The sequence below is a fragment of the Setaria viridis genome, chromosome 8, assembly GCF_005286985.2.
Source record: "Setaria viridis chromosome 8, Setaria_viridis_v4.0, whole genome shotgun sequence".
NCBI classification, from domain to species: Eukaryota; Viridiplantae; Streptophyta; class Magnoliopsida; order Poales; family Poaceae; genus Setaria; species Setaria viridis.
Genome location: NC_048270.2, coordinates 19926439 through 19953848, shown reverse-complemented (window position 1 = coordinate 19953848; position 27410 = coordinate 19926439). Strand labels below are relative to the sequence as shown.

The 27410-nt window shown below is 47.3% G+C and overlaps 1 protein-coding gene across 1 annotated transcript; it reads left to right on the top strand.

Moving 5' to 3' along the window:
• Positions 1–851: 851 nt before the first annotated feature.
• Positions 852–8959, top strand: LOC117833350 (uncharacterized). Its single transcript, XM_034712808.2, has 13 exons — positions 852–1021; positions 1108–1174; positions 1623–1733; positions 2357–2546; positions 2678–2763; positions 2929–3106; positions 4242–4353; positions 4710–4837; positions 6143–6349; positions 6446–6555; positions 7162–7285; positions 7568–7717; positions 8411–8959. Exons 1-13 carry the CDS (start codon positions 928–930, stop codon positions 8630–8632), a joined length of 1779 nt encoding a protein of 592 aa, XP_034568699.1. The 5' UTR covers positions 852–927; the 3' UTR covers positions 8633–8959.
• The last annotated feature ends 18451 nt before the right edge of the window (positions 8960–27410 follow it).

The window sequence follows — 27410 nt, the reverse complement described above, 5'->3', positions numbered from 1 at the left end:
GTTTCTAAGGTGGTGGCTACTGAGTTTATATCAAAAGGGCGAACTAGGGTTGGGGGCCACTAGGAAGGGGCGCCCACAACTTGGGCTTAAGGCCCGTCATGATACAAGGCCAAGTTGACGCAAAACTGGTGACGCAGCACCTTGTCGTGGTCACGCAGAATGATCTACGAACCTTCTAAAGCTAGGACCAGAATCAAAAGAACGGCGTCGTCATCTCCGTTCCAACGCATCAAAGAACACCTCGTTTTGATATCGTATGAGAGAGATATGGCTGAAACCGTGCAGGGGTGTCGGCTGAAACCGAAACGAATGCGACAACTGAGTTGGTGACGAATTGTAACGTGGGGAAGACCATAACTCATGCGTGTCCATCATGATGATGTCCTCATTAGTAGGAATCCACGTCGGCGTGTGGCGAGGAAAGGAGGGAGGGTGCCGCGGTGCGGCTTGGGGCGGGGAGGAGCACGCGGCGACGGCAGCATCTCACGAGGGGGAGGGGTACGCGCGAGGATAGGATAATGTTGGCAGGGGTATTTCGATCTTTTCGTGAATTTCAGGTGCACCTATTAGCACCTTCTCACCAGCTAATGCTTTTGCATTTTTTTTAAGGTGGGCTAAAGTTTAGCCCTCCTTATTAGCACTCCTGTTTGCCTATTAGCACTCTGTTTGGATGTGCTAATGCATAAAGCTTAGCGTTTTCACCCATTAGCGCTCAATTCAAACAGGCCGGCTTTTATTAGGAAGGATCCAACGAAAACACCCTCTACTGGGCCGTTCGCTCTCTCCCGTAAATCCCAGCCCAGCCCACGTGGGCGAGTTCGTTTCGTAACCCACGACGTTTCCGCCTCCGTCTCCCTTCATCGTCGCGACCGCATCTAAGCGTCGCAGTTCGCCCACCACTGGAGGCACACACCCGCCGCAGCCGCCATGTCGAAGACCGGGGACCAGCAGCCGGCGGACATGGAGGTCGAATCTTCCGCTGTCGCCGAGGAGAAGCCGGCCGTCAGGTTCTCCATCAACGGTCAGCTTTACCACGCCCCCCCCCCCTCCACCTCCTCCGGCGATCTGGCCCTCGCTCAGTTTCCGGACCGTTCTTGTCTCTCGCAGTTCTGGAGCTCATGAGGGAGGCGCAGATGCAGCACGGCCTCCGCCAGAGCGACTACACGCGGTACAGGTGCGTGATGCCACACGCGCGTCCATCCGATCCTGCTCCACCCGTCCCAGATCTGCGGCTTTGATTCCACTCGATTCCATGCGTGTAGATCGATTAGGGCCTCATATATCTTCTTATATGCTTTGATCTCAGATGAAATTTGGGAAGGATTGTGTTTCTTTTTGTGTTGCCGTGCCTTGTAACCCAAATTGTCGATGAAAGCCCTCGTTCCCTGTCTATTTGAATCCGAACCCGTGATACTGTTCAAAACAAGGATTTAGTTTACATATCTGCTTTACCATGCTTGCTCCATTTGACTGCGTTTCTAGGAAATTGTGGTCTCTAATTTTCAACCAGTTCTGACTCTTTATGTTTAGATTGCCCTGATTATCATGCTCTTTTATTAGTTAGTATGTCGTTCCAATTGGTGTATGTGCCTCTTCGCCTAATGATTTTGCATTATCTGTAGGAGGTACTGTTCTGCGCGACTCAGAAGGCTGTACAAGTCTCTCAAGTTCCTGCATGGCCGTGGTAAATACACCAGGAGGAATATAACTGAGTCAACAGTCACAGATGTCAGGTGTGGTGCCTTCTGCTGATACTCTGCTATATGGCATGTTGTTTCTTTCTCATTTTTCAGAATGAAATATGGAAGGAAAAAATGGAAGGATGTTCATGATATGTCATGTTTCTAAAAGTCTAGCATGTGCCTTAGATGACTCTTTGTTGATGTTGGCTAATAGCACCACATGAACTTTTTCATTCATATTTCTAAATTCTTAATGAACATTAGGACTAGCATGATTGTTAAGCTGATGAAATTGCTGTTGGTTTTGTAGTCATGTAAAACCAATTAATTGATCTGGTGTCTTCCAGTGTAATGGGAAAACATCCATTGCTCTTTTGTACATTTGTTTGATAGTTAAATTGCTTAAGAGAGGTTTTGAGTTATTTTATTGGAGTAATAGTATGAAGCTCTTCCCTCATACATATTTATTGTCATGCAGGCATGCACACTTTTGTAGTATATATGCATGTGGTAGTAATGTTTTTAATGGCTTATTTGGGCAGTTTAACAGAAATCACAGTCATAATTTGATTTTTGCAACCTTTTATGTTTTATCAGACAGTGGGAGAAATGACCACTGCAATTTGTGTCAATCTGGAGTTTACTTTCTGAAGCATTTTAACATTTGAGCACAGGTATCTCCACATAGTATTTTATATGGCTGAAAGAGCATGGAGTCATGCCATGGAAAAGAAAACTGCTGGTACAAATGCACAACAACGTATCTACATGTTGGGTCGATTTAGGAAAGCAGTTAAATGGGCATCACTTTTTTCGCAATTATGCTCTGTGAAAGGAGATTCGAGAACATCTCTGGAAGCTGAGGTGCGTTTCTTGATAGATTTTGTTTCACTTTTCTTCAGTTCTAGACTTTTAATAAGATTTTGTACGAATGTTGAAAACAGGTATAATTCAATTTCAACCTGAAATATTTTGCTTGAAATATGTTTTTATAGGCATATGCGTCATATATGAAAGGTGCTTTGTTTTTTGAGCAAGACAAGAACATAGAGGCAGCGATGATAAATTTCAAGAATACAAGGTTTGTGAAATTGTGCATGTTTTGTCAGAATTAGGACCATTGGAGTTTGGCACTATTTTTTGTATATAAATTTTTTATTGTCGTTCCTTATTGAATGATGAGTATTTAGGGTCATATTCTTTTATTCTTTGATGATTTGAGTATCTTATTATCAATTCTCCATAGGGCTGTATATGAGGAGCTTGGGAAGTATGGCAGCATAGAAAATCAGCTTTTATGCCGTCAGCGCATTGAAGAAGTGGAGCCTATGATTGATTTCTGTTCACACAAACTTGGTGGATCATCTTTACAAGCACATGAACTCCTAGATACTGCTAATGATCTTCTCAAAGCGAAGATGGAGGTATTTTCTTTTCTAATAGCTTATCTGGCATACCTTGACGTCTTCTTAAGAACTATAAGTCACTATTCATACACTAACACATTATTGCAATATGCCATGAAAAAATAATTGCTAGAAGTTTTCTCTGGAGCTAGATTCCTGGGGAATGCCTTTTTCCACCCTTCTTTTAGTGGTTCTGCACAGTAAACTATGTGGTCAGATAGCAAGGTGCAGATGCATTCTTTGATTGTAGCAGTATTGAAGTAAATTTTGGTTGCATCCATTCAGCAGCCAGTAGGCCAGAGTTAAAGCCCATAACTTCCATACACAGAGTCCATTATATCATAAATAAGAATTAGTTGTAATCAGTCTTGTCCAGGCCTCTGATTAATTATTGTCATGCTGCAATGCATCACAAACTGTTGGTCATTTCTGTATAAGTCATTCTTAAATACCATTTTGCAAGTTGCAATGACTTGTTTAGCAGATCATTGCATTTCCATTTACCAGTATTACATGTGCAAGCGCACTAGTGAATGTTGCACCATTGAACTAGTACAGTAGCACTAGGGTCTAAACTGTACGTGGCCAAATATTACTTTAGCTGTTGTGATCAAGGCATCGCACACCTGTCATGTTGAATGTTTTAGTTGAATATTTGGTGATTTGTCTGTTCGCAAAGCAAATCATGGTGCCATCGGAAATTCTATGCTATACACAGTTTAAGATGTTGGGCTTGTATGTGCTAATTGTTTTTGCTTGCATTAAATATTGCAATTCTACAGAAGATAGTGCTCTAGCGTTTCTGGGATATCTCCTTTTTATTCCCTCCTGATTGTAGTACTAGTGTACTACCCGTATAGCATTTATATCTTTATTAGTTCAATTCTACACAAGAAAGTACAGTTGCAGAAGAAAAGAAAATATGCTATAGATGGTACTGCATTCATCCTGCCAGTTGATTTTATGATTGTCCGACCATTGCTCTGACTTTATTTTCTGGAACTTGGAACTATCTGAAGATAATTTCATAAATTTGACTCCCAACTTTCTTTTGTGATGAAAATTTGACTCCAACTTGTGTTAAGTTTCTTTTTGGCAGTAGACGCTTTTTGTCTTCCTATGTTCTAATAGTTGTATTTTGAAAAACTTGCAGGCTGTGTTGTCTGAGACAAGGTCACAGCAGGCAGCTTCAATGACCGAGTTTAACTGGCTTGGTCGCAGATTTCCTATTACAAATGCAAAGACTCGTGTCTCCATTCTGAAAGGTATATAGTTACTCCCTCCGTCCCAAATTACTATTCGTTTTGACTTTTCTAGATACATAACTTTTGCTACGTATCTAGACATACCATATATCTAGGTGCATAGCAAAAGCTATGAATCTAAAAAAGCCAAAACGAATAGTAATATGGGACGGAGGGAGTACTATCTTATTCCTAATCAGTTAATTCACGGTACTATTAGTTCAGAATCACCAGATAATATGTCATTTTAAACTGATATTGTAGACAACTTGAGCCATAATGGATGGCTGATTAGAATCCTTATTTGTGCAAATTTTCTTGATGCATATGTTACTTTTATATTTGTGGACCTCTCTTTAATCGTGCGATATGATCAGCTCAGCAGCTTGAGAAAGACTTGAACGGTTCAGCGACAGAATCGATTGCTTCTGATAAAAAGCTTGGCATTTTTGATAAAATATTTTCTGCATACCATGATGCTCGGAGCTGCATCCGCAATGACCTGGTATGAAATATTTTGTTTTATAGGTCATAGTACAATTTAGTTAGGGGGTTTTTGGCAGCACTCCACTCCAGGAAAATTAGCTCCACTCCACCAACTCCAAAAAAATCGTAGCCAAACGCGTCTAGCTCCACCAACTCCGGCTCCAGAAAAAAGGTGGAGCAGGGGGTCAGATCCACGTTTTTGCTGGAGTACCTCAAGGGGTACTCCAAAAACTTCCCTTTCAGACCTCCTCATGGAGTTGGTGGCTATTTACCCACCATTGCCACCCATTACACATGTACCGGTTCGATTCACAGAAAAGAAAAACTCCTGTCGGCTCCCCTCATCCCGTCGCCCCCTTCTCTTCTCGTCGTGAGACCTAGCGCCACCGCTTGTCCCTAGGCCGCCGGCCCCCGCTTGTCCGCCCCCGCCCGCTGCCCCAGCCGGCTATGGCATCGCCACCCCCGACCGACGAACCATGCCGCCCCCGACCGATGGACCACGCCACCCTAGCCCGCTGGTGCCGCGCCCGCCCCCGCCCGCCGGCGCCGCGCCGCCCCAGCCGGCCGCGGCATCGCCACCCCCACCCGTTAGCCACGCCGCCCCTGCTCACTTCGCCCGTGCGGCCCTTCCCCTGCCTCCGGCCGCTGTGCGACCCAATGATGCGCCTGCCGCCACCAGCTCGGGCCACGCCGCCGCCGCCGCTGCGCTGGCCGTTCCTCTGGTGGTCGTCGAAGAGGAGAGGAGCGCGTGATGTCATCGTCGGCAGAGGCCGGAGCGAGCGAGGCCGGCACAGGAGAACGGAGGGGGAGGGGGAGCGTCGGCGGCGGGCGTCGAGGCTGGCCGCCGCGAGGATCCCGGCACCCGTGCGTGCTGTCATGGCGTAGTGGCGGAAGAAGGTGGTCACCCCGGCGCGCCGCGCGTGGGCCGAGCGTCGAAGAGGAAGAGGAGAGGATCCCGGCACCCGTGCGTGCTGTCATGGCGTGGTGGCGGAAGAAGGTGGTCACCCCGGCGCGCCGCGCGTGGGCTGAGCGTCGAAGAGGAAGAGGAGAGGAGAAAATAGAAGAGTATGACATGTGGACCCATTCACAAAGGACAAAATAGACTATTCACAACAAGTCTTTGCGTTTCTGGAGCTGGAGCACTACAATCTGCGAGACACGTACAACAACTCCATGTTTTTCTGGAGTTGGAGTGGAGCTAGGAAAGTGTGGAGTTGGTGGAGTGGAGCTGGTTTTTGTAGGGTGGAGTGCTGCCAAACACCCCCTTAATACTATAGATATGATATACAGTGATTGCTGTTTTTGACTAAAATGCTAAATGCAGGCTTCTGCTGGCAATGCTGAGAATATAAGGGATGACTTGAATGGTCTTGACAAGGCTGTTAGTGCTGTTTTAGGATTGAAGACTATAGAACGTAACCAGTTACTGGTTAGCATTGCTAAAAGTAAATTTACAAAGCATCGAGATGAGAAAAATGAGAGAATAACAAAGCCAGAGGAACTTGTTCGGCTATATGATCTGCTTGTTCAGGTATGTTTGTTTCCTATCGTGCCCCTTTTTTGAGCTGGTCTATCACATTTTTACTGGACTTATGTGCAAAAGCTTGTGTGAAACTGCCTTCTGCAGAATACAACAGATTTGACAGATTTAGTTAGCTCTGGCAGAAACAAAAATGAAGAAGAGAACTCTTTTATCCATGAGTATGAGATGAAAGGCTTGGCTTTCAGAGCTGAGAGGTTTGTTACAGTTTAGCAAACTCTTTAACGACCAGCTTTCTTTTTATCCCTTGTATCTCCTTTGGCAATAAATCTGTTTGTGAACTTCTTTTCTCAAACACGCAGAGAACTGCACGTTGTTGTATAAAGAAGGAAAAAGGGATAGGAACCCTTACAAACTCGACACTCACACACATAGGTCACAGACTTGCTGTTGACAAAAAAAGAAAATTTCCGTGAACTATTTTAGGACTCCCAGTTTCTACCCATATATATGTTAGTTTATACGCCTTGTTGCTGTTGTTTAGGTGGTGGTTCCCTCATTCTAAAAATGGGTGTGGATGTAATTTAAGACCCTAAGGGTGTGGGTGGTGTGTGGTTGTATGGCTATCTGAGCCTTTTCTTCTATCTTCATGCAATGATACGCAGCTCTCCTGCGTATTCGAGATATGCCTTGTTGCGTACTATCAACCAGTTATGTATATATAATCAGGTTATCGAAGAGCTTAATGCAAATCACTTGCATAGTTTCTGCCTGTTAGCAAGGTTTCAGTTGATATGCTACAAAATTTACATCTAATGCCCGTTGGATTATCCTTACAAGTTTCACTTTGAATAATTGTGCAGATGTTTCTTTTTGGCAAAGTCATATAGTTCAGCTGGCAAAAGGGCAGAAGCATATGCATTATTCTGCCACGCCCGTACTCTCACAGATTCCGCACTGCAGCAGCTTGCAAATAGTCCTGACAAGGTTTGACACTGAACTGACAGCTTGCAAACTATTTATTCGTATAGACAAACTTTTTATTCATATACTTCTTTGGGTCTTGAGGACTATTAATGTGAGAACTTGACCTTACATACAGGAGTTTTATTTGTCGTCCAGTTAATCTAATAACATAGTTTTTGGTCTTCTCTAAGTACAAGCAAAATTAATCACAATTGACTTTGTTGGCTTTCTCCAAATATTGGCTTTTATGTTTTTTTAATTGTAGAACAGGTGCTCAATTCTAACACATGCTCATTTTCACAGGCTTTAATCCAAGATCTGAAGTCTTTATCTGACAATTGTAGATCCAATAGCTGCATGGAACATGCAACAGGTATTATGGAGGAGGAGAGTGTTCCTTTAAAACTTTCCAAAGGAGTCTCAACTATGTCGCTTGGTGATGATAAAACAAAGGTACGTTATCGTCATGAAATTTGTCCATTTAGCATTGCAGCATTGGTAGGATACCCTGATGATCTAGGTTTGCACCGAGTTTTTTCTTATGTTTAGATTAGCAAATTTTGACTAGTAACTGGATGCCCAAAGGTTGACGCCATTTTGGCTTTTAAATATGGGGGATAAGGGCCTGGTGATCTAGGTTTGCACCGAGTTATTTCTTATGTTTAGATTAGCAAATTTTGACGAGTAACTGGATGCCCAAAAGTTGATGCCATTTTGGCTTTTAAATACGGGTGATAAGGGCCTTTTGCGACTTGCTATTGTGCAAACTTTGAGCGTCAATCTGATATTATGAATTTGAATAGCCTGATATGTCTAGCTGCCAATGTACAAAATAGTGGGCTATGGGATTTAGCGTAGAGATGTGCTCAACTGCTATAGCTCAGCTATAGCCCACTATAGCGTCGCTATAGCCCGCTAATTAGTACAATGCTGTTGTAGCGGCAGCTAGCATTAGCCGCTATAGCGCCGCTACAGCCTTTTGCTATAGCCCGCTATTTCGTACATTGCTAGCTGCCAGTGACCATTATTCAGCCTATCTTCATTGTTATCAGGAAGTGGTTAAGTTGAGCAGTTTGCATAGCAAGCCAAGCTGTTATCGGACATTTTTCACTAACAAAGTACTAATAATATACTGGTATTTTGCAGGAGAACAAGTATCTTCTTGATATGCTAGAGAGCTATGAATCAGCGATTGGTGAGCCAAACACCAAAGTTCCATGTCGCATCGCACAATTCCCACCTCCCTTCCAAGCAGTGCCATGCAATCCAATCGTGCTCGACATGGCATACAATGCGATAGAATTTCCTAGCCTTGAGAACCGAATGAAGAAAGAAAAGAAGGGTCTTCTGAGCAGGTTCTGGGGGTGAAAAGAAGATGGGGATTTAGTCCTCATGGATTTTGGTAAATTGTGCTTTAATCGTTTGATTTGTTTGCCATGTGCATGAACTCATACAAATGTAGATGGTCCTCTCCTTAAATACTGTCTTTTGATGGGTCGAAGATTTTTGTCAGGCCTATGTTAGCCCCCCGGGGAAATTCGGACAATCTTTTCTCGGCAAGAGTTTTCTTATCTTGATGACTACTTTTAGACCAAGTTAAATGTGTTTAACAATTTTGAGCATTGACTGAAATAGCCTGGATTTACTCACCTTTTGGGGAAGTAATAAGAGGAACAGTCCAAGTTGGCAGCGAAATGCTTTCTGCATGCAGTGATGCTCCCGCTATTCAGTTCTCTCTAATTTGTAGGAGCTGCAAAGGTTATTATGGCACATTGTTGGGGTTCACCCAAGCACCCAAGCAACAGTTAGAATGTCACGACAAACGAAGACAGTACCTGTTCAAGTAAACATAACAGTAGCCATCCTATCAGTGATTAATGCCTGTCCCAAGGAGGGACGGTTCGTTCCTTTATAGGGTCATAAAGTTATATTTTCGCATTCCCGTTATGCCCATACCCAACAACTACATCCCAAGTATATTCAGTACAGGACAGTAACTTGGCCTCTACTTAAGATGTCGCTTTCACGGTAGGATTACACTTTTGACCCTCTTGCCAAGATTATTATTACAAAATTGTCCTACTGCATTGTGGCCCCAGGGGTTGTCTTCATGATTTCCTTCCCTGTTTATCAGCTTCGTCGGGGCTGAGCAAGCTTTCGTGAGCTTTCCACCTTCGGTCGAAATCATTTAACTTCGGCTTCTGGTCACGGATCCTCCCCGAAGTCAAATTGCTGGGAGCTTTGTGAGGGCTTTTACTTCGCGATTTCTTGCCTGCAAAATCACATAATAGACATCTTCGCACCAGTTGACTTCGGTTAATTGTTAGCTTCGTAAAAGGGGGGAGTGATGAGGTTAGAGCCGGTTAAGAGATTCCCGCCAGCCTCGTTCAGGATGCGTTGTGGGGCGGTTCCCAACAGTAGCCCCTTCGTGGGCGAGGTCAGAGGCGCCGTCGACCGATCCCGCGAAAAGTCCAAAAACGCCCTCAAAACGTCACCCTGAACGGCGGCGCGGGCCGAGGCGTTTCACCGTTATATGGGGGTAGTAAGGTCATTTTCTATGTGGCAGTTAGTGGTTCGAGGCGGTTTTTACCGTGCCTATATAAGGTTTACCGGGAGGGGGGGGGGGTGGGGCATATTTTACGCTATCGCTTTCGTGTTGCATTTTTCGCCACTTGTGCCTTCGCCGCGCAGCTTCGTTGTGCTCTATTGGCTCCGTTTTCTTGGTGGGGTGCCAACTTCATTTTCGTGGCAGCTAGCACCAGGTAGAGTTGTAGACAATGTCTTCGGAGGAGTTGGCCCTTCAGGTTGCCTCTGGTGGTGGGGGTAGTCCTGCTTCGTAGTCGGTGTCTGTGAGCAGCGGAGAGTCTGAAGGGAAGAGGTCAAAGAAACGGATCTATACGAAGGATGGCCTGGTTTCTGCAGAAGAGGGATCTTCCGGGAGCAGTTCGCCTGATTGGTCCTCTGACGGGGATGAAGGCGAAGGTGAGCATGGCCAGGCCTCGAAAAGTATAGGGGGGATCGAGGTTCATGCTGTATCTTCGGACGAGGAGGAGGGGGAGGGTAAGGAGGTTGGCAAGGTTGAGGAGGAGGAGGAGGAGGATGCTGAGGTTGGGGTGAGGTCGGAGACATCCGCCGGGAGGAAGATTCCATGCGTTCCTACTCTCTATTTCGGGCGCTCCCAGGTGACTTCGCGAGGCATTACATTTTTTGAGGAGAGCAACTTCTTCCCTAAGGGGGTGGGCAGAGCTCCTGGGGACGAGGCGGTTCCCACGCCCGAGGTTGGTGAAGCTGTTGTTTTTAGGGATCTGTTCACTGCGGGGCTTCGGTTTCCCTGTGATAGGCAGCTGCCAGTTATATTGGATCGCTATCGCGTTAGACTGCACCAGTTGACCCCCAACGCCATCATGAACTTGTCTAAGTTTTACTGGGTGCAACACACATTTGGCGGGAGCGTTGATGTGGAGGGTTTCGCGAGGTTGCATGAGCTTCATATCCAAAAGAAGAGGACTTATTCTGATGATGGTAAAGGCGTCTGTGAGAATCACTTTGGGTGCTGTACCTTCGTGCCACGTCGGAAGAACGATAAGAGGAATCTGCCGAGGGTAGAACTTACCTTCGTGCAGAGGAATAAGTGGGATGATGCGTGGCTGATGCATTGGTTTTATGTTAAAGTTGAAATGGCAGGGCTTGGCACTGGATTCCCATTCTACGCCACGTTTGGGCTGATGGACGTGCTCACAACACCTTCATTTATTCAGATGGCAGTTGTGACAAAGTGCGAAGCTGCCTATAGGGCTGTTGGGCCCTTGATATCTGGGCGTGATCTTGTGGAGGAGTATGTCGCCGCCCGAGCTTGGCCTTTATCTGCTGATTTTGCGAAGCCGTTCAAGCTCATTGAGAAGAAGGTATCTTGGAGTGAGAAGACTGTGCCATACCCCTGTTTTGGGCTTAGTAAGGAGAGGGGCGCCGACTCGGACTTGTTTGTACAGAGAGTAGAGGATATGGCTTACGAGATCTTGGGTCCGGTGACCCAGCTCGAGGGGCGTTCTTTTGAGTCCGTAGTGAGACACGGGCGTTGTGTCAATCGGATTTTTGACTTGCTTGGGATTGCAGTTCCGCCTCGTCCCGAAGTTGTGGGCAAGAGGCGTTGTCAGGGTGCCGGCGCCCGCAACGAAGCTCACTGTTGAGTCACAAGTGGCTGCTAAGGCGAAACAGAAAACCCTTAGCTTGGAAGCGCAGAAGAGGAAGGATGTTACTGCGGGGGCTTCGTCTGCCATGCTGCCATTCGGGCCGATAGCTTCATCTGCTGACTTGGGCAAACGGCATACGTTGTTCCTATCTCCGTGCGCCCTCCTGCTGTTGCACCTTCATCCGCCGGGCCTGCTGCACAGTCCAAGAGAGGAGCTAACAAGCCTCGTTTTGCGCGTGTTACTGTGCCGAGTGTCAAGGTTGATGTGTCTTCAGTGACCATCATTAAGACTGCACCGCCTTCCACAAGCTTGAGGGCTAAAAGCGCGCAACCTCTCTCGATTGAAACTGAGAAGCATGAGAAGAGGATAGCTGCCGAAAAAGCGAAGCTTGTGGATGCGTTCTCGTCTGATCCCAAAGGTGCTTGCGCCGAGGCTGTTAGATCTGGTAAGCATGTAGAGGTGGTTTTGCCGAAGCTTCGGTTCTTTGATTGTGGGAGGGCTTCGGTGGCATTTTTGCGGGATTTGGAGGCAACTATGGGGGACGTTGGTGAGGTTAGCTGCGAGGATCATGTGAGGCTGAAAGTTAAATGTTATGATGTAGGTGAGAGCTTGCCGGCTGGTCTTCAAGGGCTTAACGAAGGTTTGGGCTTGAGCGGGCGCACAGAGGTTCTAGTGACGTGCGTCGAAGGTAGGGTTTATAATCCACGCAACCTGATTTTGGACTGGGGGGATGAGGGTGAAGATTGCAAGCCCTGTGCAGATGTTGGTGGTTCAAAGAAGATGGAGAAGGCGGGCGCGGCAACTTCGGATGGGGTTAAAGAAATTGTTCTGGTCGCCGTCGAGGCGAGGAGATATGAAGGTGAGGGCTGCTTGTGGGTGATCATTGCTGTTTGTGGACTTTGTTGTTGTTGTGGCATACTTATAATTGTATCTTTGACTCGCAAATTTTCAGCAGTCCGTAAAGTTGATGAGCTCGGAAGAGCTTTTGAACTTAGAAGCCAACCTCGTAAAGAAGGTATGGTTACTGGCTGACTTGATGATATGTGTGGTGTGCACTATCTTTGTTGCGTCTGCTGCGACTTGGCCTAATCTTTGTTTGAAACTTGCAGATGTCTTATTCGTCTATGATTACGAGGGATCGGCTTGCCAAGAGCGAGAGGTCAGCTGCGGAACTTGCGAAGAAGGTGGCTTCACTTGAAGCGACCATTGCAGCTATGTCCTTGGAAATGAAAAAGGTCAAGGTTGAGAATGCGGAGTTGAAAGAGAACTCTCGCAGACTCGGCGAAAATTACGAGGCCAGGGGCGACGAGATTGATCGCCTGTCATCAGAAGTGGTGGATCTTGAGAGGCAGGTTAAAGAGAAAGACCGGGTTATCCAAGACTTGCGCGAAGGTGCCCAGCGGGACAGCGAGATTATCTCGGGCTTAAAATCTAAGGTTGGCCAGATGGAGCCTAAGTTAGAAACGAGGGAAAAATTGTTGAGCCAAATAGAGACTACCCTAAGGGAGAGGTTTGAGAAAGTTCATGAAGTTTATAAAGCCTCCCTTGGTGTGTTTGGCACCGAGCCTGATGACTGCTCGCTGGAAGAAGGGTGTGAGCGCATGTTCGAATGGTTGTTGGACGAGGTCAAGAGTCTCGCCGAGGTTCTTGAGGGCTTGAATGATTACTCCGCCGCGTTCTTCTTGGAAAGCGCCCTTCACTTGCTAGAGCAACAAGGATGCGAGCATGTTAAAAATATTTCCGAAGACAATTATGTTGCGCCGGCTGCCTCAGATATTGGATGTGCTCTGAAGTCTTTTGTTGTGGAGAATGCCAAAAAGAATTTATTTGAGCGCATGTGGTCAACCTTCGGGCAGCAATACGTGAAGAAGCTGGCTTGTGAGCAGTTAGCTCAGCTTCGCTCGCAGCCTAGTGCTGTTAACGAAGAGGAGGATGCTGCAGAGTAGATTATTTGTTTATTGGTTTTTTTGTGTAAGGCTGACGAGGTCATATACTTTTGATTGTGCACGAAGTTGTGCCTTATGAAGTACTTGTGCACCTATGTATTTTTTAAACTGCTGTACTTTAGTCTCGTTTATTCGTGGGTCAATTGCAAGGTTAGATAAGTCAAAGCTGGGTTGCCATCTCGGGCAACCTGCTAACTTAGTTATTGCGAGAGCCGGTTGATACAGCGACTTGCGGTCGCTTCAACCATAACTGCACGCGTTGTTGGACCTTATGTTGGTTGACCTCGTGCGAGGTCAGTGTGGTTATTTGTTTTTGGAACTGCACGTGTTTCCGAGTGTTTTCGAAAAATGTCACCCCCACTTTTGTGATGTTGCGAGAGGGGGGTTAGATAACTTATGCTTGGAGATTCTCCTCTTGCGAAGTCGCAGAAATTTTGCACGTGTTTTTCGAAAAGCGTCGCCCCCCCTTTTGCGAAGCTGGGGGGGAGAGGTTTTGGTTTCTTCTCGGTCTACAAAAGTTGTCGTGCTTAGGTGTTAGGCTTTTTGCACGCTTTTTATTCTCACACGCGATAAAACTCCATCGCGCACTGGCACGAGATCACGCAACTTGTTGTTGCTTTTATACACGAGAAACTCCTCCGCGCACGGGTGCGAGGTCACGCAACTTGTTGTTGCTTTTATACACGAGAAACTCCTCCGCGCACGGGCGCGAGGTCACGCAACTTGTTGTTGCTTTCATATGCGAAAAACATTTTTAGGGGAAGTTTCCTTTCTTTCTTTGCAAAAAAGGTGTACATGGATCTGCCTTGTTAAAAACCTTGCCTCCATTATGGAGCCCCTAGCAAGGAAAAGAGTGCGGACTAGAATCTATGACCTTACAAAAGAGGTAAGCTTAAAAAGAAGAAGAAGGTAAAATTACTCTTGTTACCTTCGGCGCTGCTTATAGTTCCACAGGCCGAAGGTAACAGGTACAACTATGGGTAATATTTTCGTAGGCTATCAATGTTCCAGGTGTGTGGGAGAGTGTTTCCTTTCTGGTCTGCGAGATGGAAGGAGCCGGGTCTGCCACTCTTTGTGACAATGTAGGGGCCTTCCCAAGCTTCTTGCAGCTTGCCCGGGTTTTCCCAATTCTTCTTTCTTTTAATGACGAGGTCACCAACATTGATCTGTCTTTCCCGAATGCGTTGATCCTTCCATCTTCGGGTTTCCTCTTGGTATTTGTCCAGATTCTCAATGGCTTCGTTGATGTTGAGTTTGATCATGTCTTTCTCTATTCTGGCGATTTCATCGACGTCCCCGTGCTTGAGGACTCTTAGACTTTTGTTTTTTATTTCTTCAGGTGTTACAGCTTCAGCTCCGAACAAGAGTTTGAATGGAGTGAAGCCTGTTGCCCTGGATTCTGTGGTGTTGTGAGACCATATGACTCTTGGGAGCTCATCGACCCATTTGCCCTTTTTCTGATTGAGAAGATATTTTTTGACTGCGGTGAATATTGTACTGTTGGCCCTTTCCACAGCTCCGTTTGATTGCGGGTGATACATGGACGAGAATTTTATCTTCGTGCCTATGCTGGCGCAAAAATCTGTGAATGAGACGCAGTCAAATTGCTTGCCATTGTCGACGGTTAGCTCCCTTGGGACTCCAAACCGACAGACAATGTTTTGCCAGAAAAATTTTTGTACTGAAGCTGATGTGATGATGGCGAGTGGCTTGGCTTCGGCCCATTTGGTGAAGTAGTCTATTGCCACTACTGCGAATCTGCAATTTCCTTGTGCTGCCGGCAGTGGGCTAACTAGGTCCATGCCCCATCTCTGGAGAGGCCACAAGGGTGGTATGAGCTAGATGGGAAGTGAGGGTGCATGAGTTTGCCTTGCTTTTTTTTGGCATGCCTCACAGCTTCGTACAAGCAGATGTGCGTCCGTGTGGACTGATGGCTAGTAGAATCCTTGTCGGATTGCTTTTCCCGCTAGGGCTCTTGAGCCAATGTGGGCTCCGCAAAAACCGCCGTGTATTTCTTTGAGCAACTCACTGCCTATTTCACAGTCAACACACCAAAGCCATGGTGTTGAGATGCCTGTTTTGTAGAGTTGCCCCTCGATGATTGCGTAGCCCCTTGCTCTTTGCTTTAGGCGTGTGCGTTCGGCCTCATTTTGAGGTTCGAAGTGACCTCTGAGGAAAGCCATTATGCTTGCGCGCCAGTCGTAACGCTGGATGGCATTGACGATGGCTGGATCTTCTTCTTTGATTGAAGGCGAGGTTATGACTTCGTAAAACATGTCTGGTGGGATTGGCTCGCCTTCCGCTGCTGCTTTCGCAAGCTTGTCCGCGTCGTCATTTTGTGCCCTTGCTATGCTTTTGACATCAAATCCCCTAAAGTGCTTTTCCATGGCTCGGACTGCCTCAAGGTATTTGATGAGCTCTGGCTCTTTGGCCTCGCTGTCCTTCTCGATGTGGTCACGAATTACCTTCGAGTCCGATCTAATGACGAATGTTTGTTGCCCTATGGCTTTCATTTTTCTTCAGGCCAGCAGAAATCCCTCGTACTCTGTGGTGTTGTTGGTTGACTTCACGGTTGGTGGGAAGTCTAGCCTCGCTGCATACTTGATTCTGACACCTGTTGGCGAGGTGACCACCGCTGCGACGCTTGCTCCTCTACGGCACCAGGCTCCATCACAATGGACGACCCATGGCGTTTCTAGCCACTGTGGCTCCTGTTTAGGCGAGGTCCAATCGACGACGAAGTCAGCCAGCACTTGGGATTTTATAGTCGTACACCTTTCGAAGTCGACGATGAATTCTGAGAGCTCAGATGCCTATTTGGCGATACGGCTTGAAGCTTCCCTGTTTGAGAAGAGATCATGAAGAGGTTGGCTTGTTACTACGACTATTTTATGCCCCTCAAAGTAATGTTGTAGTTTCCGTGCTGCCATGATGACTGCGTATGCGATTTTCTCTAGCTCAGAGTAATGCATCTTTGAGCCGCTCAGTGCTTCGGATGCGAAGTAAACTGGTATCTGCTTGATTTTGCTTTCGATTTCTTTCTCTTGGATCAATGCAGCGCTGACAGCTGTTGCTGAGGCTGAGACATACAGTAGCAGTGGTGACTTGGGTTTTGGTGGGCATAGCTTCGTCATGGATTGCAGGTACTCCTTGAGGTCCTGGAATGCTTTGCTTTGCTCTTGTCCCCATTCAAATGTTTTGGAGCTTCGAAGTGTTATGAAGAAAGGAAGGCTTCGCTCTGCTGCTCTCGGAATGAAATGGTTTAGCGCTGCGACCCTACCCGTGAGTCGTTGGACTTGCTTGAGTGAGGTTGGCTCTGACATGTTGGCTAATGCCCTGATTTTGTCTGGGTTGGCCTCAATGCCCTTCGTCATTACCAAGCAGCCTAAGATTTTTCCCCTTTGGACTCCGAATACACATTTGTCTGGGTTTAGCTTTAGGTTGGCTGACCTCAGGTTAGCGAATGTTTCTGTGAGGTCCATGATGTGGTCGCTTCGTTTGACGCTTTTTATGATGATATCGTCCACGTAGGCTAGTATATTACGCCGAAGTTGATTGTCCAGGACTGTTGCCGTCATCCTTGAGAATGTTTGTCTTGCATTTTTTAGCCCCTCTGGCATACGGACGAAACAGAATGTTCCAAAGGGTGCCACGAAGCTTGTTTTGCCTTCGTCCTCTTTTTTGATTCTGATTTGGTGGTACCCTGAGAAGAGGTCAAGTAGCAAGAGCATTTCGCTGTTTGCAGCGTCATCCACTACTTTGTCAATCCTTTCAAGAGGGTAGTCGTCTTTTGGGCAGGCTTTGTTGAGGTCTGTGAAGTCTATGCACATTCTCCATTCTCCAATTTTCTTTTTAACTGGTACTGTGTTGGCTAGCCAGTCGGGGTATTGGATTGGCCTGATTACGTTGGCTTCGAGGAGCCTGCAACTTCGGCCTTTACGGCTTAGACCTTTTTGTCGAACATTTTTCTTAGCTTCTGTTTCTTTGGCTGAGCCCTTGCCTGATGTCGAGGCTGTGCTCAATAATTTCCCTGTCCACCCCGTTTAGATCTCGTGCAGACCAAGCGAAGATGTCTTTGTTCTTGTTGAGGCACTCGACGAGGTCACGCTCTTCATCTGGGTTGAGGTTCGCCCCAATTGTTACGAATCTGTCTGCGATGTACCCGTCCAGGAGTACCCTCTTTGTTTCGCCGTCCGCACTGCTTTTTTATCTTCTCTTTATCTCTCTTGGGCTCGTCGTAGGACTTTTGCTTTACTGGGCTTTCGGCTTCGTTCGACGAGGCTAGATGGTGGACATTCTTTTGGCCCAGAGCTACCCCTTTTTCTATATTCCTTGCCATTTGTTGATCACCGTACACTGTTATGACCCCTTTAAGGGCGGGTATTTTCATGCATAGGTACAGCTGTCTAATTGTTGCGTCCATTTTGGTGATGAAGCCACGGCCGAGTATTGCGTTGTAGGGGTAGTGCATCTCCACCACGTCGAAGGTGATGTGTTCGGCATTATCACGGTCCCCAAACGAAACTGGGAGAGCAATTTTTCCCAAGGCCTTCACTGGCTTTCCATCAAAGCCGAGGAGCGGGATATCAGCTGGGTCGAGCGTGTTCATGTCAATGTTCATTTCTCTGAATGCATTTGCGAAGAGGATGTCTGCGGAGCTGCCTATGTCCACCAGGACTTTCCCTACTGTCTAGCCTGCTATCAATGCTTTGATAACCATCGCATCGTTGTGCGAGGTTGTCTTGAGCTTGAAATCTTCCCCGGTAAAGGTTACGGGCATGTGTGCCCATTTTGGCTTTGTTGGGGGTCCGTCGGGAATGATCACGTTGACCTCTCTGAAGTAGTTCCGCCTCTGCCTCTTGTTTTTGAACTCTAGTAAGGAGCCTCCAGTGATTGGCATTATCATTCCGAAGGTAGGCAACGAGTTTTGGTTGTTGTTTTGTGTGCTGGGCTCCGGCTTGGGCATTATGGCTGGCATGCTTGGGGGTGGAGGTAGTGTTTCTTGGGGTTTCTGAGGCGGGTTGGAATTGGTGTGCTGCGGAATCGTTTGGTGGTACGGTTGTATATGTGGTGGAAGAGGCCAAGTCATTGGTTGCTGGAAGTTGGTGAAGCTGGGTTGGTTGTGGTAGAAGCTTGGGTGTGGGTAAAAGGCTATGTGGTGGATTGTTTTGGGTGCTTATGCGGCAGCCTTCACGGCCTTTTCCGCAGCTTTTCTCTCTTCCTCCTTCTTTTTGGGGCACCACTCTGTATTGTGATGATTCTGGTGGCCGTGGTTGACACAGTAAAATAACTTTTGTTGTCTTCCTCGACCTCGTCCTCTGCCAGAGTGTCCCCCTCTTTGGGTATTGTTATTTTGGTTTTGGCTCTGGCTTTGGTTTTGGTTTCCCTCAATGTTCATGATACGGTTTTGGTTTTGGTTTTGGTTTTGGGGCTTGTTGTAAGGCCTGTTGCCAGCTTCGACTTTGGTTTGTTTGCCTCTCTTTGTTGCGTTCCGCCACTCTTCTACGGTGGTCCTCGTCGAACCTGATGTATTCATCGAGTTTGCTGAAAAGGGCACTCATGGTTTTGGGCTCCTTCCTTGATAGCTTTGACGCTGTTGGGCTGGGGGTAAGGCCCGCGATGCAAGCGGATATTGCTACAGATTCCTCAATGTGCGGTGCTTGAGAACGAATCTGGACATATCTTCTTACGTATTCTGCGAGTGGCTCCTTGTCCTTTTGTTTGCACTGAAAGAGGTCTGCCTGGGCCGTTTGGGGGTGATGGAAGCCCTAAAAATTTTGAGTGACCTTCATCTTGAGGTCGTGCCAGCTGATCACCGTGTGTGGAGGGAGCAGTGAATACCAGTTCGACGCCACGCCTTCGCAAGCAATTATGAAAGATTTGGCGAGGACGACATCATCTCCCCCGACCGAAGCTACAACGGCTTCGTAACTCATTAAGAATTGCCGTGGGTCTGTGCGCCCGTTGAATTTGGGCAGGGTGGTTGGCTTGTAAGTTGTTGGCCGTGGTGCGGTTTGTAGCCCTATTGAGAGCGGCGATGTGGCATCGACCACAAGGGACACCCCCGGCGAATGGTGTTGGGTGCGTTGGCCGAAGTTGAGGCTGGGCTGGAGTTGTGCCTGATCAAAAGTGGGACTTTGATAAAAATAAGCTGTGGCCTGGTTTGCGTTCTCGAGTGGGCTTTCGAGCTCCGTGACTTCTTTCTGCAGTGCTTCTAGCTGCCGCCTGGCCTCGTTCAGCTTTGATAGCCTGGACGCAGCCTCCCTCTGCTGTTGCACTTGTCGTGCTAACTGCTCCTTTTTTCTTTTGACTTCTTCTATCTCTCGGAGGACTGAGTCTAGCTCGTTGTCCAAGCTGGAGGGGCCAGTAGCTTCGGGTGTTGCGGGCTGCTGGCTGTCAGTGCGGTTGGCAGCTTCGTTCGCCGCAAGTTGTTGGCTTTGGTGGTTGACTTTGGCTGCAGGTCGCTTGCTCATTGCTTTTGCCCTTAGGGCTTGCTCGACTCTTGCAAGACGTTCCTCCTTGTCAAGGAGGACTTGATCTGTGGCTTTGGGGGCCGTAGGCTGACCAGCCTCTACCATGTTGTCTTCTCTCTGAGCTGCGGGTCTATTTTTCCGTTGTGGTGGCATCGTGGGCTGTTTAACGAGTTAGACCACGGTGGGCGCCAGATGTTGGGGTTCACCCAAGCAACAGTTAGAATGTCACGACAAACGAAGACAGTACCCGTTCAAGTAAACATAACAGTAGCTATCCTATCGGTGATTAATGCCTGTCCCAAGGAGGGACGGTTCGTCTCCCTTTATAGGGCCATAAAGTTACATTTCTGCATTCCCGTTATGCCCATACCCAACAACTATATCCCAAGTATATTCCGTACAGGACAGTAACTTGGCCTCTACTTAAGATGTCGCTTTCACAGTGGGATTACACTTTTGACCCTCTTGCCAAGATTATTATTACAAAATTGTCCTACTCCATTGTGGCCCCAGGGGCTGTCTTCACCATTTCCTTCCCCGTTTATCAGCTTCGTGGGGGCTGAGCAAGCTTCCGTGAGCTTTCCACCTTCTTCGGTCGAAATCATTTAACTTCGGCTTCTGGTCACGGATCCTCCCCGAAGTCAAATTGCTGGGAGCTTTGTGAGGGCTTTTACTTCACGATTCCTTGCCTGCAAAATCACAGAATAGACATCTTCGCACCAGTTGACTTTGGTTAATTGTTAGCTTCGTAAAAGGGGAGAGTGACAAGGTTATAGCCGGTTAAGAGAACGGATTCCCGCCAGCCTCGTTCAGGGTGCGTTGTGGGGCGGTCCCCAACACACATGTAAGAGCATCTCCATTAGCTTTGGTAAAACTGGTGACCTAAAATTTGTTTAGAGAGAAGATTTTTAGATAACTCTTGTGCTCTTCTCCAACAGCTTTGGTAAAACTGGATACATATAATTCTTCCATGGATTAATTCGTGAGTGGAATATTTTTAGAAACGAATGTGCAAAATCAACCTTCTCCCTCCGTATCTTCTTCGTTCTCTTCTCCTCCGTAGATTCCCCCGCCATCTGCTCCTCCCCCGCTGCGGCCCTCTGTTCCCGACCTCTGCTGTCCTCTGCTCTGTGGTACTCCTTTTCCGCTGCAAATTGACAAGCTATGCTGCTAGCTGTACAAATCAACGAGCCGTGCCGCTTGATGCTGGAATCGGCGCCAACCCTTGCTCCGCCTCCGCAGAGAAGACTGCTAGAGGTCAGGAAGGAGGCAACTGAGGGAGCAGCGCTTCGCGGGGTTGCAGTTGGAGGCATTGCACCGGGCAACGGTGAGCGGCGCAGTGGCGCTCCATGGGACCATGACTGGAGGTGCTATGCTGGCCAAATGGACTCGCCGCCATCTCCAAATCGCGCTGATTCGAGGTCAGTAGGGGCTGCGGGAAGGGACTCATCCCTTCCGTTGTGGCACCGGTGGTCGAAGGCGAGAAGGATGGCGGTCCAGTGTGGGGGTAGTGACGATTTTGGCGGCGTTGAAGCTTCAACCTGGAGCAGTTGGCTCTCTTGCCAGAGGATTTAGCAATCCACTCTTTAGAACGGTATATTTGCATGTGGGAGAGAGAAATTTAGGTCATAGCTTAAAAAATTTAGGAATAGCAATTCATATAGGTATGCTGTTGGAGCAATTTTTTTTGGCTATTTTAAGGTATCTGGCAGTTTATAGGGATAGCAATCCATTTTACATAAGCCCTCGGAGATGCTCTGATATAAAAGTTTTGGTGAAGAGAAAGTACGTGACTTGGATAAAAGTTCCGAACCGAAGATGTAACTGTGATGACTGATGGTCCCTAGCACGATTGGGAGCTCTATATAACTTGTGGAAGCTAGATAAGAGGTACAACTTTAAATCCCAATAAGTCCAATTAGAAATCTAAATTCAACATTTCTAAAAAATTGGATTCAACAATATATAAAAAATAAACCAACATTTGAAAACAAACAGATTCAACATTTTTCGAAACACATCTCAACATTTTGGAAAAAGATACTATCTTTCAATGTTTCTCACACTCCATTTCAACATTTTAAGAGGATAGATTCAACATTTGTTAAAATCTAAATCAACATCTTAGGAAAAAAAGTTTTCATATAGGTTTCTTCTCCAACGACGGCAAGGCCGGTGGAGGCGGGCGGCGTGTGGCGGCGCACAACGAGGCGCGCGTAGGGAGGTGGCAGGCTGTAGTGGCACGCGGCCGAGTGGCGCGGGGAGGCGGTCGGATGTGGCGGCACGGGGCCGGGCAGTGCGAGGAGGATGAGGTTGCAGCGTCGCAGCCAAGTGGCGGAGCATGGCGGGGCGCGTGCGGGGGATGGCAGGCTGCAGTGGCACGCCGACGGGCGGTGCGGGGAGGCTGGAAGTTGCAGCTGTGCTGGGAGGCCAGAAGTTGCAGTGGCACGTGGCCAGGCGAGTGAGGCATGAATGGGGCACGGGGGCCGGCGGGATAGCAGCAGCGTGTGGCACATAGGGGCAGCGAAGGTGGCGGTCGGCAGCGGCGACGGCGTGCATGGGAGTGGTGTGCGGCAGTAGATAGAGAGGAAAAGGGGCTAGGGCTTCAAAGAGCGGAGACACATCGGACGGTTGCAACTGCACGCACGGATCTCCAACCCAAGATTGGCTAGGATTGCGACCTGATTCACGAGGTCATCCCCATGCGGATTAAATCCCGAGCCACTATAGACTATGTGTTCGTTTAGCTCACTCGTGGTTTTCTACCCTCCTTGTTCAATCTACGCGAAATCGACTAACTCCGGCCGGTATTCGATCCGTGAGTCAAAAGGCGTGGAACGAATCCTCGCAATCCAAGTGCTGCGGCGAGGGCGGCACATCTCGGCGGCATCGACCATGGCAGCGCAGCTATCTGCCGGTGGCTATCTATTCCGGTAGCCACCTTCTCGTAGGTAGGTAGGTTTCACTTCCTTCCCGTCTCCTCTCCCATGTGGCCATATCCTAGGATTCTTGGTTCGTCTCCTAGGTTTATTCATTTTGGGGGATTTGGTAGATCTGCTGCGGCAAGTGCCATCTAGTGGTCATGCTCTGATCCACCTTCCACGGTTGTTGGTTGAGATGGACAATCAACGACGATGCTTACAGTAGCCAGGCGTTCATCCTAGACCTTGTTCCTGCAACAATTTTTGCATTCTATTGGATGCTACCTGTAACATGGTTGAAATTGGCGAAAGAATCTCTAGCCTAGTGGTTAAGTCACTTGATTAGCACTGATTAGCACCTAACAGGATCGGATTCGACTCTCGATGGGAGTGAATTAAAAAGATCTGGATTTAAAAAATATAAATGAATAAGTAGGGGCTCCCTGCTGACTTGAAATTGCTGTGGAGGTGTGCCAGCTATGAGCATTTTGGCACCTCGTGTCTGTTAGAGATGCCCAAGAGGGCCTGGCCCAATTAGCAAGTGCAGGCCAATTAGCAAGCATTATATACATTGCTCATCACCGGTCACAACTTGATTAACCCTAGGGGCTAATAAACCAGCCGCATGTCAGGTTCCTGCTGCCAGGCTCCTGCGGTACGCCTCCTGGTGCACCGCCCCGCCGCACGCCTTCTGGTGCGCTGTCGCCGCACGCACCTGCAGCCTTCCCTCCCAGATCAAAGGTTGATCGCGGGGATCTCCGAGTACGTGCCGTGGAGTGCTAGCACGCTCCGGCTCATCATCCCATCCTGTACGTGTGTACTGGCATGGAGGTGTTGCTAGGTTGCGCACTTTGTTAGATCGTACAACTACTTCCTCGACGTCGATCAGATCGACTACTCGCGCTTCATCAAGACTTCCGCTGCGACGTGCAACAAGTGAAGGTATAATCTATGATCATCTACTCGCAAGTGATCCTATTTACGCGCTTATATTTTTGTGTGCTAGCGAGTAGCATACCACGTTTCCTTATAGTGCTACCAGAGCTGTACTTGTGTTGTTTTTTATCTAGATTAATAAATTTTTTGCATGGTTGGTTGTAGATCAGATCATTTTTGCGAATAACGTTATGTGCGAATTGGACTGGCTAACTGGCCGTCTTTACGATGGCGTGCGAGCGTCGCACGGCTAACCACAAGGTTGTGAGTTTGTGTAGCGAAGCAGTCGATATGCGGCATGAACGGCTATGTCGGCTAGAACGCCATGTCTATTAGCTTGCTGGCAGCATGCGAAAAATCTATTCTATCCGTTATCGACTGACGGGATCAGATCGTGTTTTAAAAAGGGGGGGACGCGTTGCATCGTTTGTAGAAACGTCTAATTCATTTTTGCAGAGAATGATGTGATGGTATGGCCTCAAAATCATGTGATGATCCGTGTGTAATAAATTCGTGTGACCTACGTGTCACAAATTATTACAACCAGGTTGAGGTTATTCATTTTCGGCCTGCGTGCCACTCCTGTGATGTAATTTATAATTTTAATTTAGCTACTAGCATGTATTAGCTGAATTAGATTATGTAATTCATTGACACGAGCAAAGTGACTTGGCGACCGTCATACCTTGGAGAAGGCGCCCAAGATGCGACGTCTTGGCGTAGGTGTGCGGACTGGTGGTCGTCGACATGTGCTGAGTTTCATTGGATGAAGAAAGGCCATACTATCACAATAATTTGATTATCTGTGATGATTATTATTATGCACTGCCTGTGATGAGCATGATAAATCTCTCACGAAAAATTAAGATTTTATGCCCTTCCAACAGCTGCACCATTGGGGTCTTGTTAGTAGGTGATGGGTCAGCCAAAGCAGGGTGTCTTCTACCTTGATCCATTGGGTGGTGTCAGACACTGATAGAGTCGGAGTGCCCGATCTTTCGGTGAGTGGAGATAAATTCGACTTGGTGAAAGTAGACCCTCACGATCCGACTACGACGAGCGAACCCGAAGCGCCAATGCAATCGCTGAACCAACTCCCGATGGTTACCAACCTCGCCGGTGCGAGATCAACCTGATCACGAAGATCGATTCCTGTCCGCAATCGAAGAACGAACAAGAAAAAGAGGCGAGCAATCTAAATATCACTCGAAGGTGGAGTTCTGAATCACACAAGGACAGCGCGTATTTGCGCGTGTTCAAGAGTAGCTAAAGCTAGATGTAAAACAAAACTCAAGTCGTAAACAAAAAGGACTCCGACTAAATAAAGGGGGTGCAACCCCTGGAGTCCGGAGGGGTCACGCGCGCCCAACCCTAGGCGCCCCACCTGGGCTGCCCTGTTGGGCCATCTTCTTATTCCGATGGGCCTTCGTTCCTTAACACCATGATGAAGTTTAATTCTCTCGCACGGGCTCGAGTGATCGGCCCAACTGGATGATCAACTGTAGGCGCCTGAGGTGGAGGAGCAACTGGAGGCACCTGAGGTGCTGCTGGTGTAGATGTACTCGTGGTGTCCTCATCATCCTCCCCTTCTTGAACTGAAGTCGTCCTCGACGGCAACTCCTCATCTTCGCCCACATACGGTTTCAAATCTGCAACATTAAAACTCGTGGAAACACCAAACTCCGCAGGTAGGTCAAGGATATAAGCATTATCATTAATCTTGGTTAGCACTTTAAAAGGACCAGCAGCACGTGGCATCAATTTAGAACGACGTAAAGTAGGAAAACGATCCTTTCTCAAATGCAACCAAACCAGATCACCTGGTGCAAAAGTAACATGTTTTCTCCCTTTACTACCCGCAACCTGATATTTAGCATTAGCAGTAGTAATGTTTTGTTGAGTTTGCTCATGCAAGCTAATCATTTGAGCAACATGTGCAGCGGCATCTATGTGTGGGGCGTCCTTGGCATCAAGGGCAAACAAATCAATAGGCGCCCGAGGAATATAACCATAAACAACCTGAAAAGGACACATCTTTGTAGAAGAATGCGTTGCATGATTATAAGCAAACTCAACATGAGGCAAGCAATCTTCCCAACGTTTCAAGTGTTTATCTAAAACAGCCCTAAGCATAGTGGACAAGGTTCGATTAACCACCTCAGTTTGTCCATCAGTCTGAGGGTGACAAGTGGTGCTAAACAGCAATTTAGTTCCCATTTTATTCCACAGTGATCTCCAAAAATGACTGAGAAACTTAGCATCACGATCAGAGACTATTGTATTTGGAATACCATGCAAACGAATAATCTCGCGAAAGAACAATTCAGCAACATTGCTAGCATCATGAGTCTTATGACAAGGTATAAAATGAGCCATTTTGGAGAAACGATCAACAACCACAAAAATACTGTCCCTCCCCTTCTTAGTTCTAGGCAATCCCAAAACAAAGTCCATAGAAATATCAAGCCAAGGGGAAGTAGGAACAGGCAAAGGCATGTACAAACCATGGTTGTTCAATCGTGACTTAGCTTTCTGGCAAGTAGTGCAGCGTGCAACAAGGCTCTCAACATCAGCGCGCATCCGGGGCCAAAAGAAGTGGGCAGCCAACACTTCATGCGTCTTGTAGACGCCAAAATGCCCCATGAGACCGCCTCCATGCGCTTCCTGTAACAACAAACGACGAACCGAGCTAGCTGGAACACACAGCTTGTTAGCGCGAAATAGGAACCCGTCCTGTATGTGAAATTTGCCCCATGGTTTGCCATGAATACAGTGGGCGAAAGCATCTTCAAAATCAGCATCATCCACATATTGATCCTTCACAGTTTGCAAGCCAAAGATTTTAAAATCTAACTGTGACAGCATGGTATAGCGATGAGACAAAGCATCAGCAATGACATTTTCCTTCCCGCTCTTGTGTTTAATAATGTAAGGGAAAGACTCAATGAATTCTACCCATTTAGCATGACGACGGTTCAGGTTTGTTTGGGTACGAATATGTTTTAAAGCCTCATGATCAGAATGAATTATAAACTCGCGATGCCAAAGGTAGTGCTGCCAAGTATGCAAAGTGCGCACTAAAGCATAAAGCTCCTTATCATAAGTAGAATAATTCAAGCTAGCACCACTTAATTTCTCGCTAAAGTAAGCAACCGGTTTTCCTTCTTGTAACAAAACAGCACCTAGCCCAATACCGCTAGCATCGCATTCAAGCTCAAACACTTTAGTAAAATCAGGCAACTGCAAGAGAGGAGCATTTGTTAACTTATCTTTCAAGGTGTTGAACGCAACCTCTTGCGAATCACTCCAAGCAAAGGGAACATCCTTCTTTGTAAGCTCATGTAGAGGCGCTGCAATGGAGCTAAAATCACGAACAAACCGGCGGTAGAAACCTGCAAGGCCAAGAAAGCTTCGAATTTGTGTGACCGTCGTCGGTGCAGGCCACTCCCGAATGGCATCAATCTTGCTGCGATCCACCTCAATGCCCTGTGGAGTAACAACATAGCCAAGAAACGAGACACGTTGGGTGCAAAACATGCATTTTTCGAGGTTAGCAAATAAATGGGCCGCACGCAACGCATCAAAAACAGCACGCAAATGTTCGAAATGCTCTTCCATAGACTTGCTGTAAATGAGGATATCATCAAAATAGACAACTACAAACAATCCTATGAAGGGCC